The sequence below is a fragment of the Lepisma saccharinum genome, chromosome 8, assembly GCF_977018435.1.
Source record: "Lepisma saccharinum chromosome 8, izLepSacc3.1, whole genome shotgun sequence".
NCBI classification, from domain to species: Eukaryota; Metazoa; Arthropoda; class Insecta; order Zygentoma; family Lepismatidae; genus Lepisma; species Lepisma saccharinum.
Genome location: NC_139236.1, coordinates 86,917,237 through 86,933,472, shown reverse-complemented (window position 1 = coordinate 86,933,472; position 16,236 = coordinate 86,917,237). Strand labels below are relative to the sequence as shown.

The following is a 16,236-nucleotide window of genomic DNA, read 5'->3' as shown; positions in this document are numbered from 1 at the left end:
CTCTTATTTTAATGCTTCATTTTTGTTTAGTTATCTGCTGGTAAATAAATAAATAAATAAACAATGTCGGTTGAAATTTTGCAAATATTAAGCTGCTGCTGAACGTATCAAGCAATAAAAATTAAATTTATCCCAAAAACAGATGGCAACCAAAACGTGACCGACATAAGCGTAGTAGCAGTTTAAAAGTTCAGTTTTGAACTGGGTTTAACAACGTTAAACACTGTAATATTTCAATCTCAAACTGTTGCGTGAATTAACCCTCTTTCCTTCACTTCTCATTAAAGAAAGATAAGCAAACATCTGCATAACAACTCCACAAAGAGCTTGAAGAAAGAATCGTTTGTCTACGCACGGAAATAAAACAATAAAAGCAGAAACAATCCTTAATTAGGAATATTAACGGACATGGTGCAATACATCCACGGTCAAGGTCGTATGACGTCAACAAGTGCACAGCGTCTGATTCGTCGTCTCTTGTTGAGAGTTAACAAGGGAGTTATTTTTTGCACTGAAACTGAAAGGAAACATTATCACTGACCATATCAAATCACCAAGACAGAAACTCGTTCTACGGCAAAGATAAAATGTAACAGGAAGTTTAATTGTGGGAAGAGGGTAATAAACAGCACTGTTGCCAGGTGGCGATAGTGGACCTAGACCTTGAGAAAAATAAGGGTCTATTTTAGTAGGATTGTGGGTTGGTTATGCTTGGATACGCTCTCGCTTGCCAACTTCTTATACATTTTGTTTCAAAAGCTAAAGTGGAGACAAAAATGAGGGAACTCCTTGAGCAAATCTTTGCAGTGGGATATTCGAATATAATTTCTCCTAACCTGAGTTGATAGTGTACTGCTTCATGTGAACTCCTCGACAGATTTCTTCAGCAAACTCACAGTTACCAGTAATTGTGAGACTGGTTTCTTAATATGTATCATCTTACTATTTTAACTGGCAAGGGAATGTCGTGAAGTGACACTTGCACTTTTGCACATATTCTTCAGAACGACGAAAGAAGAAAAAAAAGCTACGTAGTGGTAGATTTCGGAATCACCTTCAAGATTGCCCCATAAATAGGAGTGTATGATGCATAATGCATAAACGCCCTGTGCAATGCTTATAAGGGATAGAGTGTCGCAGAGGACAGACAAGATGCAGAAAAATGTACATGATAAATTGTATATTCACTGAGGGGGCCATGGTGCTTGATGACACTGCACACTCCTGTTCAGATAGAGTGGCACATATTTCAAATGGACAACCTTTTAACACGTGCCACTTTATGTGAACAGGAGTGTACCATTTCTCTCCACCGAAAATCTACATGTGGTTACAGACCGTCATGCCCTCACAGCGAGTCCGTGAATGGTTGAAAAATCATTACAAGCTCCTTCTACTTGTCGTAAGCTTCGAGGAAAAGAAACAGGCACTTATTAAGTAAGGTAATTTAAAAATCAAACGTTTCACAGCTCACCAGAATATTTTCACATGAGAATATTTTTTGTTATTAATATTAGAGATTGTTTGTAATGCAAAACTTAGTTTATAAATAAATATCTGATGCACCTTAGTGCTTCTGATATTGAGTTAAGCCCTGAAGGTCGGCAACATAAGATATTTAAAGGGGGTCCCTAGTAAATAAAAGTATATGAGCAATTTTCCGAGAACAATATGCAAACAATCTACAACCACGTAAGACAAGAAAGGAATATGTGCGACAACAAGGAAATGCAAAATTAACGAAACTCAAGGTACCTATGTCGGATATTATTGTGCATAGAACATGGAATTCGAAAAGGTCAGTGTGTGTGTGTGACACTGCCACTAATAGTCGGTTCAGTTGCCGACATTAACTTTCGATATCTCCACCGAAGTTTCCGGGTTCGAGTCCCGACCTACAGGTGTCCCTTCATCAATTTAATCTAATCATAATTTATCTTCATCAGTGGAGCGATTGGGTTCCAAAACTGGGGGGGGGGGGCAAAACTGTGGTGGCAAGGACAGTTACTTTCCCTTGGTACATAAGGTTTAGCATAGTGTGGGGGCAAAAGTGGCAAAAAGTGGGGGGCAATTGCCCCACTCCTAATCGCCGCCACTGATCTTCATCGCTGCAACTAGTCCAAAGTGGTAGAAAAGCGACGTAAAATAACAAAAATACATACACGAACAAAAAATATTTTGCTTTTTACAACCTCAACATTCTGATTGACTAGATGAGGTTCGGAAATCTACCACTGCTCACTTTTTCCCCATCCATCATCCTGAACAATATGTCCAAGGCCCAACCCGACGTTATGTAGCCACTTCGCAGTCTTCCCTTGTAATTTCAAGTTCAGCCCTTACGAGGAATATGAGTAGACAACAGGGAAATTGTGCTATGTAATTATTGATAGTGTCAAGGTTGAATAGCTAATGAGTAAACAAATGAACAACTTAGGTAAAGATCGCTGATTAACAAGATAGGCAAATATTAGCCATGCAGTTGTAATGCTCAACGCATCTATACGAGACTTGCTTTTCTTTGAGCACTATACAGGTAGCCTATGATTGAAGTAATGCCATTGAATTCAGCTTGTTGACATAGCCGTAGGAACCAGTGATGTGCCGTACACTATAAGTTTACGTCTACATGCGTTGTCTACCCGTAATCTACGCGTAGATTTCATTGTGTTGTAGTTTACATAGAGTTGCTGTTTTAAGTCCACTTTATGCACAGTAAGGCTAATCGGGACTGGACCTACAGTTTAAAGTGGGATCCGAACCACTTGTGCCTCCACCGGGTATCGAACCCGGGGTCCCTTGATTACAAGGCAATGACGCTACCACTGCGCCATGGGGGAAGCCCTATAGTTTACATAGACTACGTAGACAATCTAAATTAATTTTCAAGGCTTTCACGAAAGGAAAATGACATTTTCAACTATATTTGTTCCTAACGAACTGACAAGAATCCTATTTACAACAAAATGTATCTTCTCTTCTCTCAACTATGGAAGAAGATAAATCGTATGCAAGAAAAACAACAGATGGCAGTCGTGAGGTAAAAGTAGTCATTTTCCCGTAAAACAGTAGAATATTCCTACATTAAGTTTTTTCCTAGGTGAGAAATTGTTCAAAATTGCAAGGAAAAGTATGAAAGTTTCTTCTCACTCATTAGCGACTGATACGCAGTATAATTTTGTTTTTTCTACAGCGCCCTTCGCAATGTTGTTTACATAGACTACGTCATCTACGTGCATAAAATAGTCTATGGCTGTTTACGGGTAGACGCAAAAGCAAAGACGAGACCAACAAGGATAGATAAAGTTGGAAGAGCTTAAACGTTGCTGCCCTATTGAATTAATATTGTTGTCGACACTGGCGTACGCAGGATTATTTTCGGAGGGGACTGGAATTGTAAGGGCGGATATTACACAGCTGCGTTCTAAGGGAGGGGGATACACAATAAGATATTTTATAATTACAATTTTTAATCATCGTTGTAAAAGTTGTTCAAAGACAAAAATGTTAATCGGGGGTCATTTTAAGGGATTTTTGTATTTACCAGGTTTGTCCCTAGTACTTAACTGCTTTCATTTGAAAATTTTGATTTTCTCAATTTCGGAAGGGGCTGTAGCCCCATCAGCTCCTTCCTGCGTACGCCAGTGGTTGTCGAGAGTTCTTAAAAAAATACTTTTCGCTCCGCTTGAAATACAACCGTTTCTGTTAGAGTTGCATCAAGTTTATGCTTATTGCCTTCAAATTAGTACGATTTGTTTATAAATAATAAAGAGTAATGACTGTTAGTATTTAAAGGGTTATTTTTAAAATCAGAAACATCTCCAAGATGCTTTTTTTTCCTGTTTAGTGTTTTAATGGTGTGATTATGATGGTATAATTATACTATTACCGAGACATAATAATCGTTCTTACTATTGATTAATAATGTTAATGCTTCCCATTAGTTCCTAACTTTCTTATAACAAATTATTTTAAAGCACATACATAAAAAATAAATAATGTCAAATGTGCATTTTAATGTTTTTAATCTTGATTCGATTGATTTTGTTTAATTTACTTCGCTTTTCTGCCACTTTTGGCTAATCGCGAAGATAAGGATGAGTGATGATATGAAATTGATGAAGGGACACTCCCAAGGAACACCCATGCCCACGCCGGGATTCGAACCTGGGACCACCAGCGTCGTAGAGTGCTGTGCTAACCACTCACTTTTGTAAAAGGTGTTTCACTGCAGTTGAGACAAATGAATTATTGTCGAAAAAAACTTGAGACAAAATTGATGTAATAATGAATTTGCCATGGATTCAAGGGCGCCTGCACTTGCTCCACTGAGATTTCTGGAAACGCTTCATATAATTCAAATTTTGACATTGTAGCGTGAAAACATGGACGAGGGGTGCCGTGAAAAGACAGCAGATTGAGTGCCTATGCAAATTATCCTAGTGCTGGAGATGTTTTATGAGAATTATCTTAACTGAGGGAAAGCATCACCCCTCCTTTCCCCCTCTTTGAGCACTGCTGCCCCTCCTGAGAAAAATCCTGCTGGCGGCCTTGGATGGATTCCTTACGGCATCGGGGAGTTGCTATTTGCGCGTAAATATTTTTTTAAAAAAAATGGAAAAGCATGCAAATCTCTAGCTATCGAATAAATTTGTGGAATGTATTCTCTCTGCAGTGGCAAACAAAATCAATTTGATTGTATTGATCCAATAACTAACTATACCGAATAGTTAAACTTTGCCCCTTTTCATCAAGTCACGTTCACAAGAAACCTACATTCGTTCTCACAGCAGAACAACTCACTTCAACTTCCACATTACTCGAGTTGCCACTATCCAATTAGAGTTGCTTCATTATCATATAATTGTGCGTCCTTCCATTGTCTCTCTAATGTATAAATTTCATTAAGTTCGTGTGCTTGGGCGAGACTTCATTTCAATTACGGTTGTGTCTCTGGGAAGGAAAATATTTCGTGCGCAAACAATTGAAGTTTGTTTCTATCTCAGCGGGGACCACCTGCCGGCAAAACGTGTTGTTATCCTATTGCCATTTCACAGTGCTATTCTCAACTAGTTAGGTGGAATTTATATATAGTCAGGGTAAAAAGAAAAATATTAGCACATCTCGAATGTTCGATCTGAGTTTTCCAACGGCAATTTTTGCCATATTGTCGAAGAACGGTATAAAATAGGAGACAATAGTATGATAGGTTTCTGATTATTTGCACTAATGAAAATGAAAAATATAAAGTTCTTTAAAAAATGACACAAATTGTCAGGTATTTTACAATTAACATGTTTACGTCGATAGATTGATGTACGATGGTATGTATGTACGTTGATATTGCATGATTATGATGTCCAACATGGAGTTATTATGACGTGTAATTAGTAGGCTCAGCCTATGTATCGGTTGGATTTTGTTGTTGTAAAAGAACATCTTGAACATTCTTAGGAGCAATTTATATGTTTTTTAGAGCATTAATGCATTTTTATTGAGCTTATTCGTGTATTTTATTGTTCATTTAAATCTTAGCCCTAAATATTATTTTAATAATGTAATGCGCATTAGAATATAAATATATCACGGTTTTCTGTTAGTGCATAAAAACTGCTGTTTACAATCCCGTTCAGTGTGTTTTGTATTGGCGAAGGGAAATATGGCAGCACAAAATGCATGTAAATTTACAAATACACGCAGGAAAATGTGCCCAACTGGTCCACCTATATGTGTTCAACCTTGAGAACATCATACGCTGCAGTGAGTCTTAACATGTTGCTTTCTCGCACAGAGAAAAGTGAAATGCGATGAAGTCATACAGTGAAAATACAACTACATTGCGCCGATAGGTATTATCTGGTAAATTTTGCTTTCCAACAAACGTACTCTTTACCCGATGCAAACATGAAAAAGTAAAATTATTCCGCACTCTTGCGTGAAGTGCTGTCGAAAGTAAAACTAACCATTCCGAAACGAAAGAGCTGAATTACCTACTTTCGAATTCGTTACATGCTCTCATAATTTTTGTTCCTGCCAGCCAAATACGTGAGACTGGATTCAAGGTCACCTGACGCGTGAAAAGTCAGAAGTATGGCTACTCCACTCATTTTTTTTTCTTCTTTTCTTACCGTACTCATTCACTCGTTGTCAGGCAAAGAAGGAGAAAATTAACGAAAGAAACTTTTCCCCTTGCACAGTAACCACGCCTAAAATAGCTAACAAGGTTCGTCACTGTGCAGGCGATTTGATAAATGGACTGAATGTTTTCAAGACAGACACAAATGTAGGTTAAAATGTAGTTGGAAATACTTTGAAAGAAAGCCACTACATTCGAAGAAATTTTCGAAGCGAGAGGGAAATGCGATATGAATGTGTCCTCAATTCTTAACGTTTCTTTACAAGTTGACATTATTTGTGCTTAAATTGGCTTTATTACATATTATACTGGATTCAGACGGAAATTTGTGCGTTGTCGACAGTTTTTCATTTAACCAATAAATGTACATTAGTTTGACGTAAAGTGACCAGAAAGTTTGAAAGCCAAAGTCAGACACCTAATGCGTGCAAAGAAATCGTCATAAGTTAACATCACTTACAGTGATAAGAAAAGAAACTATACGAGTACTTGAATTCATTAACAGATATCAAGTTTAAAAATTCAGAGAAATGTATTCAACATCAAAATATCGTACATAAGCTAATGGATTATATTCAACTTGACGTCATCGCGCAGTGCACTTTGGGAAGAAACAGTTGAATACGCATGAAGTCGGGCCAACACATTCGCTGGTGTTGTGGAAAGCGTACGAGAAACCTTCTTACAGCAAGAATATTTCCGATATTTTATGCGTATGATCATGATAATCATACCTTGAGTCACTTCGGCAAAGACCATACGCAGAATGTTTACCAGGCATGTTTTCAACCCAGGATCTGGTATGTTTGCCGGAAACATGGCGGCGGACGTGATGTCGCGCAATGACTTATGGGGGAAGATGTTCGCTGAGTATGAACATCACCCATTCTTTCAACGTTGAGGCATTCTACATACTGTATTTTTCGGATGAAGATATCTGTCTGAACACGTAGGTGTTTGGGAAAATTATGAAATTCGACACAAGTTTGGTCATCAGGGAACGGATTTATATGTAAATACATATTTATGTATGAAACTGAAATCAGTTATATTTTGTATTATCTTTGCACATCATGGCATGTAGACTCGAAAAATTCAGCTTTTATTTTCCATATTTTTACATATATTAGCTTTTGGCTCATATTTTACATATTTTAGTTATTTTTACATTTTATTTCCATATTTCAGAACATTTCTCAAAATATACTCCATATTCACTCAATAACTGCATGTCCCTGTGTGACCGAAAGAGTTGGGTGAATTTCTTGCGAATAACTGAAAAGTCCGAAGCGATGTTAAACAAACAAAAGTCTACGACCTTTTGTATCCCCTCCAATTGCGGTAATTACAAGTTTTCTGTCATCTCAACAATAATGTGTTTTACTTTTTTTCAATTTTACACCTCCCAGCTGTTTGCTTTTGTAAAGCACTTGTTGAAATTCCTGTTTATTTACAATTGTTGTCAACAATAGAGAATGAGAGCGCCTGGTTGTTACAAACGTTATTTTGGCAACGTTGGAAGAGAGTCCCAAGTCCCATTGCTACTCCCACCCTCGCTAATAGATCCGCGCGCGACAGCAGCGTCAGAAGCAACGATTTTGTGGCACACGTACGGGATTCGCTTCTGGTTTCTCTTCAAGACACGGTAGTTAAAATGTCGAGACAGTATTTTATGTAGCTCGTACAGTGTTTTGTATTATTAAAAAGGTAATTTTTTACAATTTCAAATCCATATTTAACTCCATATTTTGGTGAAAATAACTAAATATGCATTTACATATTTAGCACATTTTTACTACATATAAATCCATTCCCTGGTCATCATTATAGCTTTCAATGTATCCAACGACAACTTTTTCAGAGATCCACACTTTGTTGGTCTGCGAAAACACTCTTTCTACGGGAGCACTGATCTCTGAGAGAGAAATAATGATTTGGTGTCTCGCAGTCTTAGATTTCAGATACGCAGGAAACTCAGTCCACCGTTATTCAGTAAGCACCTTGTAGAGTCATTCGCCCACATATAAATTAAGGCTCAAAACAATGTGAAACGTATGGTACCACATTGCTCATATAGAAGTACGTAGATGGTAAAGGAGAACGTCGCTGTACGTGTAGCTAAGCCGGACGTTTCGGATCCAATAACCCTATCCTTATACAATGCCACTGTCCTGATGCACTCAAAGATAAGTTCTGCCAGTCTTCACATATTCAAAGCACAACAAGGATAATGCCAAAGTATGTACGAAATACAATGAAGATTAATTATGTGCCTTTGCATTCATAATGATCGCACTATCTGTAATCTGTGAGACCTGCACACGAACACCTTTTCATGAAAGAAAGGCGTCGACATCTATCTGTAGGGATGTAACCATGTAGACTGTGAACAAATGGGGTGTATACAGGACACTTTTGATTACTGGAGAACATTATACGCTGAACGGCAATGAGTAATGGCGGACATAGCTGAAAGTCTGCTCATTAGACATAATGTGTTGACTGGTTATACGTAGGCCCGTATTTTGCTTTAAACTCCTATTTTGCTTATGTAGAGAGATTCATAGGTTCATACAAAAGAACATGTTGTGGCATCACTGTTGTTATATGTAAGTTCCGTTGTGCTAAAAGTCAACTGTTTCGTCCCCTAGTGCCTATTTTGACCAGTCATTACAAATATTTCAATGTACTCTAAATAACATTCATAAAACGAATATTTGAGTTGAGAGTTGGCTATTTACTAGTTCTATATATTTCTTGGATTGCAGCACCTACTGCATACACAACGTACTCGATTTGAGAATTTTAGAACACTTTTAAAATAGTGGAAGTTCAGAAGATATTATTAAGATAGACAAAACCATGCATGCTCGAAAACCCTGGCCAATGGCATGATATTTTTCTACAGAATGGAAAGCAGGACATTTCCTTACCAAAACAGGACTGTCCTCTCCAAAAACAACTTGAATTCGAAATGTCAGAAACGTGTTGTATTTAAAAATATATTGTCGCGGATATAAGATGGCGTGTATGGCATTCGTTTTCCAGGAGGATTGGCTCTCCCCCCGTCGCTCTTCTGGATGCCAATGCTTACCTCTTAGACTTGGATTCTTCCCTCGGCGATTCACCCTTGGGGCTGGCCTCCCCTCCGGTAGCCGTTGGGGAAATGCGAACATGGCAAACGACGCTATCATCAGAAGCGCTGCGATTAGGACCAACCCTGGGAAAACACGTACAAATGATATAACAACACTTATTAAATATTTTAATATCAATGTTAATTTTGCATTCATAAAACTGTTTACTTTCACATAAATTAGACACTATTTGCGTGCTTCTCTTAAGAAGTTCCGAAACCGGCCGCATAGAGCTGCGGTCGGGTAGTATGCGCAGCTTGTATGCGCAGTACATACTTTTGCTCAGTAGTGTGCGAAGTCTCGCGGTGGTAGGGTGCATACTTCTTTAGCTGCAATTTCTTTGGTGAGTGAGGTTTCAGTAGCGACAACTATAGAAACTTATTTTCTGAGAAACGGCGAATCTTGAGTAATTGTATTTCAAATTCATCAAAATTGGATTACTAATTTCTGATATCGATTTGAAAAAAGCGTCAAAACCAAGGAAATCTAGGTTTCTTCTTCACAATCAAAAAGTTACCTTTTTGGAATATACTTTTCTGAAGTTCCGTAAGTTAATCATATTACCAAGAAGCAGTGTGGCACATTAGAAAAGTAAAAATCTTTCCAAGAATCAAAATAGATACTCTTGTAAACATAACCTTAACACAAAAGCTGAATTGGAAAAATTGCCACACTTAACACCACTATTTAAGTTTTTGTTATCAGCAAACACTGTGGAGAATATCAAGAACACCAAGAAATATAAGGCGGTAATTTCTGTGTGCAAATCGTCTATGAGGTGACATTTATGCAGTTCTCGGCTGTATCGTGAAATCGCACATTAAAGTAACACTTAATGGGTTAAAACTTACCCAGCCACCATGCCCCAACCCACCGAGGGTCGTTGGGGTTCATCCCGGATTCGACAAACGGGTCCGCATATAGTCTGGTGCACAAGGAGCCCAGGATGAACCCGAGAGCAGGTCCTAGGATCCTCACTCCGATTGTAATGGCTGAAAGAACATAAAATGCCTATTAAACAGTGACAACAAGCAATAAAAATCATAGGTATGCGTGTTCATTAATAAGGTAAGTTCAAAAAGTTCTCGGAATGCAATTATTTCGTCTCACAAGCTGTTCATATTGCATTAGTTCATAGGAGCTTTATGTTTGTGATAAACTCGTACTTTACTGTGTTCTTTGAAATTTGGTAATTTTTCCTTTCCTATTTCCTTTTATTGCACAGAAAATATTTCTTAACACTCATTTATATGAACTATATATCGAACTACAATATAGGTAAATTAAAAGAAACATTGAGGAGTATGCAAAAATAAGCATAAACAGTTGTGGGTACAAGGGGGAGGCATTGAAGGTCATAAGGTTGAAGGCATTTTGATGTAAACTTGAAACGTAGAAAAAGATGAGGCTGATTGCTAGGGAAAAGAGAGAGAAAGAGAGAGAGAGAGAGAGAGAGAGAGAGAGAGAGAAGAAGCAGCAGCCAGATTTTACAGTTTAGTCATAATCACCCTTAGAAGAGTGTTTGTGTACGACACTAACAAGAAAACTTCGTTCATGCTAGGAATATCAAGTGAGAAGTTTATTGGCGACAATTGTATTGTGATCTTAGCGAAGTAGAAAGATGGAGAATGCTATTTCACTGTATGTTCCTTTATAATAATTCGAAATAACATAAACTTTGCACTTTGAAATGTAATTTTATACCTGTACGAGTTTTCTTGAAAATGCGTTCATAGCTGCTATCGAGAATATTTTATCAAACAAACTTACCAAGAATGTACTTGATTCCTTCTGATATGCATTATTTATGTGGTGATCTTACAGGTGGTACGATACAGGTTTTACTGTAATTTCTTAGGCGCCGAGTGCACAAACAAGAAGATAGTTGTGGAATTCCCACTAGATGTCTCTACCGGGCACATAGGATATTCCTGAGAGTTTAACTCTTGGAGAGTGGGAAGGCTAATCGATACTCGACTGTAAATGCATCCCAAATATAGCATCTTTCGTAACCTGCTTCGCCTTGAGATAAACACAGTTTCACGACACAATCCCACAATTACCACGGATGCCTCTCGCGACTTAACTGCGGTGCAAATAGAGGAAATGGTGCACAGAAAAGTTTACCAACGTGTGCATTGTGTAATGCACGCCACGTGGGAAGGTAGGAGACTTGTTCTTCGGGCAGTTCGGGTCTTGTGAAAGTCTCGTCTGGTGAGTTGTGAGAGGTCTCTTGTCATCACTAGTCTTCTTAATTCGATGAAGTAAAGCGTTTTAAACAATGACCTATACACTTACCTTAATATTAATACATATATAAGTTTGAATTTTTAAACACTGGCAAGAGTTTCACATAATTGGACGAGTTAAAGTTACAGTGGTGTAAGTCACTCTTTAAAAAAAAAAAAACTGAGACACATAAACCAGATCTATATAAGTCAATCTGTTAACAGAAAACATGAAGTACATCAGAGATTCATTCAACTGTCAACAGATTACAGTTTAAGGTCTAGTGATAAAGGAAACAGCTGTTGTGTTGATCAGCAAAGTGCTGTGAGCCAGACTCTTTTTTCTTTTTAAGAAAGTGACTTACACCACTGTAACTTTAACTCGTCCAATTGTGAATGTATTTCAATAATTTGACACATCTCGATGTTTTGTTGTTTAAATTACTGGATTTGGGGGGGGGGTGGATTTTGTCGCTTTTCTACCTGTTTACGTTAATCTCGCAAGGAAGAATCGTTGGATGAAGTAGGTTACAGAAAGAACACAGCTAAACACCAATACAGTTGCGAGCTCTTCACTAAAGTGCCCCCTCATAGCTCACCTTTCCATTTCGAGTAACTTATATTCCAGGTTTGGTTTTGAAATACAAGCTCTCTACAACCCTGACGCCCGACGCGAGTGGCATTTCTGGAAAACTTTTAACTCAGGGTCACTCCCATTCATGCATTAACTCCTGCTTCGATTGTTACGCAGAAAGAAAATCGTTACAAACACAATTTTTCCTTCCTGCTATGACAGTCAGTTTTTGTCACCTACTTTTTTTTATCCTAGGTTTTCGTTATTTTATATTTTTCTGTAACTTCGTATCCGCGTGAAGCTTAGGTAGGAAAACACCACGTTTCTGAACCTTTTGTGTTTTTCTGCTTTTGTCAACTTTTCCCCCTTTCGGTCGTAGGAGCTCGGAACCAACAATGTGCTGTGATAAATCCTTCACTGTTTTTGAGCGACTTTTGTGCATTTGGCGACGGAAAGTCAACGTGGGAGGCCAATTACTGGAGGAACATGTTACGTACCGGATGAGGGTAGAACTATTCTTTTCACCCCATTTTAACGCAACACGTGTGCCCCAAGAAGCTGGACCAGGCAAAAAATGGACGCTTGACCACCAACGTCGTAACTTCAGATTCCCGCGCCTAAAAGTCAGTCCGTTGTATTCGAAGTTTCAAGCTGTCTTTATATAGTGGCAGAACGAACAAACAAACACAGTCTACCGCCAGTTTTCGAACCGACAACACCTCTGCGACAGTCGGAGTAAAGATTCGGGACTTTGTCTTTTTTCTACCGCGCCGTGTATTTTATCCTGCGTGAGTGAGTGACAGTGACTAGTTGTACGAATACGCAGTGTTAATTAGTGACCTGTGCACTGGATTCGCGTTATTCGTTTTGTGACGAGGAACATTAATACCACTATGGCGGGCTAATCACGAGAGAAGGAGGGCCTTGGGTCTTCCTAGCCTGCATGAAGCCGACAACGCAGCAGATCATCGCTCAGCGTCGCGACGCCACACCACTAAAACGCCGCCACAAGCGCTACAAAAGCCACAAATGACGCCCACAGCCCGATTAGAAGCCATGAAATGATACCGCCGAAAGCCGCCAGTCGAAACAGCATTCCTAGAGTACTTCGACGCCGACACCGACGCCCGACGAGAATTCTACGGAGAGAGAGAGAGAGAGAAATTGGAAGATGAAGCGACACCAGCCCACACTTAGATCTACCGTCTAGAAGAGAAGATTGAGATAATGAAGCGACACCTACTGCGTCTTGAGACGACGCCGACGTCCCGCGTGAGATTAGCAGCGAGAATCCACGAGTACCCCCTGTAAAGGAACTTCGCCCATTTTTCGCCGTCCCCCCAGAAAGAGAGAGAGAGACGATGCGAAGCAATTAATCGCTCCATTACGAGGCCGACAAGATGATCGCCGTGATGTTGAAGCGTAAAAGGAAGGTGTGTCCCAGAAGATTGCGAAGTGCCGCTACAAAGAAGTAGCGTGGGGAAGTGTTAGTGTCGCAAAGAGGACCGCAGATCAACGTCCCGCCGCCGTTTAGAGGACTACGGTAAACGTCGCTGAAACGTCTAGAACGCCGAGATGGTATAGTATACTACTGTTAATTTTCTATATGTGTGAGTGATCATCTACCCAAGCCTCCAAAGATCGGCCGTCGGACGAAAAGATACCTGTATTTAAAGTTAAAAGTCGCAAAGGTATTGATTAAATTATTTCTTGCCAACATCATCTAAATTTCACAATTGCTAATTCGGAAGAGATATTCACAGCATACTGTTGTTTTTCCACGCTCTGCGCCGAACTGTTGAGTAATATTTTTTGTTTATGTCACCTTATATGCTTTACTCGGTAATATTTGATTAAAACTGCATAAATCGTGTATCTCTTGCAGAGATCACCTCTCAAGTTTGCTAAGTGAGGAAGTAAGTTCACTGCGTGCTATTTTTAATATATATTCATACATAAGTGTCTTCACTTTTCAGTCTGTAAACATGTGTGCCTTGCAGTTGATATCTAAGCCTAATGTTATTGAAGTTCCAAGGCGCATTAGTGATAATTCTACAACAATTATTTAAAGGTTTTAATAAATTGCAAGAATAAAAAGTTTACGTGTCTTGCCCGTTGGCAGAATGTAATGAGCACGCGCAGATGAAAGTTTAGTATCTTTAATTCTAAGCACATTAACGTCTTCGGACGCAGTTTAATATTCCTATGAAGAACTAAATATTGCATGGTGTCTAAAAAGGGCCAATGTACTTATCTTAATGTAATTATTCCCCTGCGGTATGAGAGAGTGTGTGAATGCTTGAATGATAGTGAGGGGTTGTGTAATCTGTCTATTTTTGTGTGTTATATAATATACATTTTTGTTATCTATGATTTGACTATGATTTGTGTTCATACAAATAGTATACTAATCCTCATAACTGTTGGTATTTATATTTTAGTTCAACGTTAAGTCAGCAAAGCATTTCTGCTGGCTAACATCAATTATTATTATTATTCAACGTCACTTTATGCACGAGTCGGCTATTCGTCGGGGGTAAAAACCGATCCGGTCACACGTACCCTGGAATCAAAACCGTTAGCTGGGCCCGACACCTAGGAAGGGGACTTCGGTCTCCGGACTAAGTGTCAAACATAGGTCATGTATAAAAGGTCCCGGTGAGACTGCAAACACTGAAAATCCTCTTCACCGCAAGTGTTCTCGCTAACTACGTCAGACGAGTTTAGCACCGGAGGGATTAGGGTTCGAAATCCCCTCTTGATCCTGTACCCGGCTGTGAATACAGAAGAGAGCGACGCGTTTAACCTGATTAATGTCGCTTCAACGCTGGTTTGCGGTCACAAAGATAGTGCGCGGACTTCACTGAGAGCAGAAAAGGACAGAGCCAATCACGAGCCGGGATGAAAGCGCGCGCTGGGAGACTGTGCTCAATAACGGGACAATGGGAAATTGTCAAGATCTGGGAGTGGGTTTGTGATAGGAGTGCTCTGATGATTTGCGGATATTTGTAACCATCAGAAATGTCAAACTACTATTATGCAGTATCGACCGAACAACTCAGTAAGACAAGTTTCGAAAGATATTCTTCAAACAAATAGTTATAAAACATTATACATAGTCTTACTGAAGAGGATATCATCAAAGTTCACACGAATAAAACAGAGAACAGGGGGTGGGGCATTTTTCTACATTTAGACATTTTGTATGTGTTAAAACTCACCCACTGAAAATAAATTAAAATTGTCATTACAATAACAGCAAGAAAGCGTATTATTTTAAAAAGAACTCCATTTTTATTTCTTATAAAGTGGAATTTTGTATGGAATAATTTACAGCTTGAGAATTTCCACCTTGTTCCTAAATTTGATATGCCTATGCCAGAGCTCTACCTCCTTGGTGGCCCATTCCAGGTTCGAGTCCTGGCTTGGGCATGGTTGTTCTATCATTCATTTCATCCTAATCGTCGCAATTAGCCAAGAAAAGCTATGCAAAGCCCATACAAAAACAAATACAAACCAGGAGTTAGAATTTCTGGAAGGAAAATGTGCGGGTTGGAAACTCTGATTTTATAGATGGGGAAAACATGTACTTTACCCCATCCTCGAGAGACGGGCAGAGACAAAGCAGACGACTCCTCTCGTGCCGAGTCAAGGTCAACGATCGAGCGATTCAAGGCATTGCGCTCGTGTGATGCGGAAAGCCTGACTAGAAGCGGGCTGGATCTACGTTTTCGGCACCCGATGACCACTGTGTCAGGGCCTATTTCGTCACGGTGACAGTCGTAACGAATTCTTGTGTGTGTTCGGCTACTACCAAATATTTTTTGCCATTGTGGTTTATTCAAAGTCTTGCCACAGGAAAAGAAACCTTTTTGCAGGTATCGGTGTTGTCACAGACATGTCACTATCAGTGTTGCCACACGATAAGAAACTTCATTTGGTATTTCATTCATTCATTCGTTCATTGAGATTAAAATTTTGGATGCGTCGGCACTTAGGATATTTGAAAACATCACGTTATATGGGGCAAGCCCATTATCATAAAAATAATATCAATTTCTGTCCGAGAACGAGAATCTGCATACCTTTAATACAAACTGAGTTTGTAAAGATACTCTTAGCACACATACGGACATAACAGGACAACGCACAACCCCACAG

General features: G+C 39.1%; 1 protein-coding gene and 1 long non-coding RNA gene across 7 annotated transcripts in view; one reads left to right on the top strand and one right to left on the bottom strand.

The window, feature by feature from the left end:
* The window catches only part of LOC145991266 (solute carrier organic anion transporter family member 74D-like), a 315,986-nt gene that overhangs the window by 27,351 nt on the left and 272,399 nt on the right, over positions 1-16,236 (bottom strand). For all 6 annotated transcript variants that reach the window (XM_083127233.1, XM_083127232.1, XM_083127236.1 and 3 more), the window contains 2 exons: positions 10,125-10,265; positions 9,231-9,356 (listed from right to left, as the gene is read on the bottom strand). In XM_083127233.1, the coding sequence (XP_082983359.1) occupies positions 9,231-9,356; positions 10,125-10,265 (267 nt within the window). The remainder of the gene's footprint in view (positions 1-9,230; positions 9,357-10,124; positions 10,266-16,236) is intronic.
* Positions 1-16,236, top strand: part of LOC145991269 (uncharacterized) — a 184,246-nt gene that overhangs the window by 56,450 nt on the left and 111,560 nt on the right. The window lies entirely within an intron of this gene.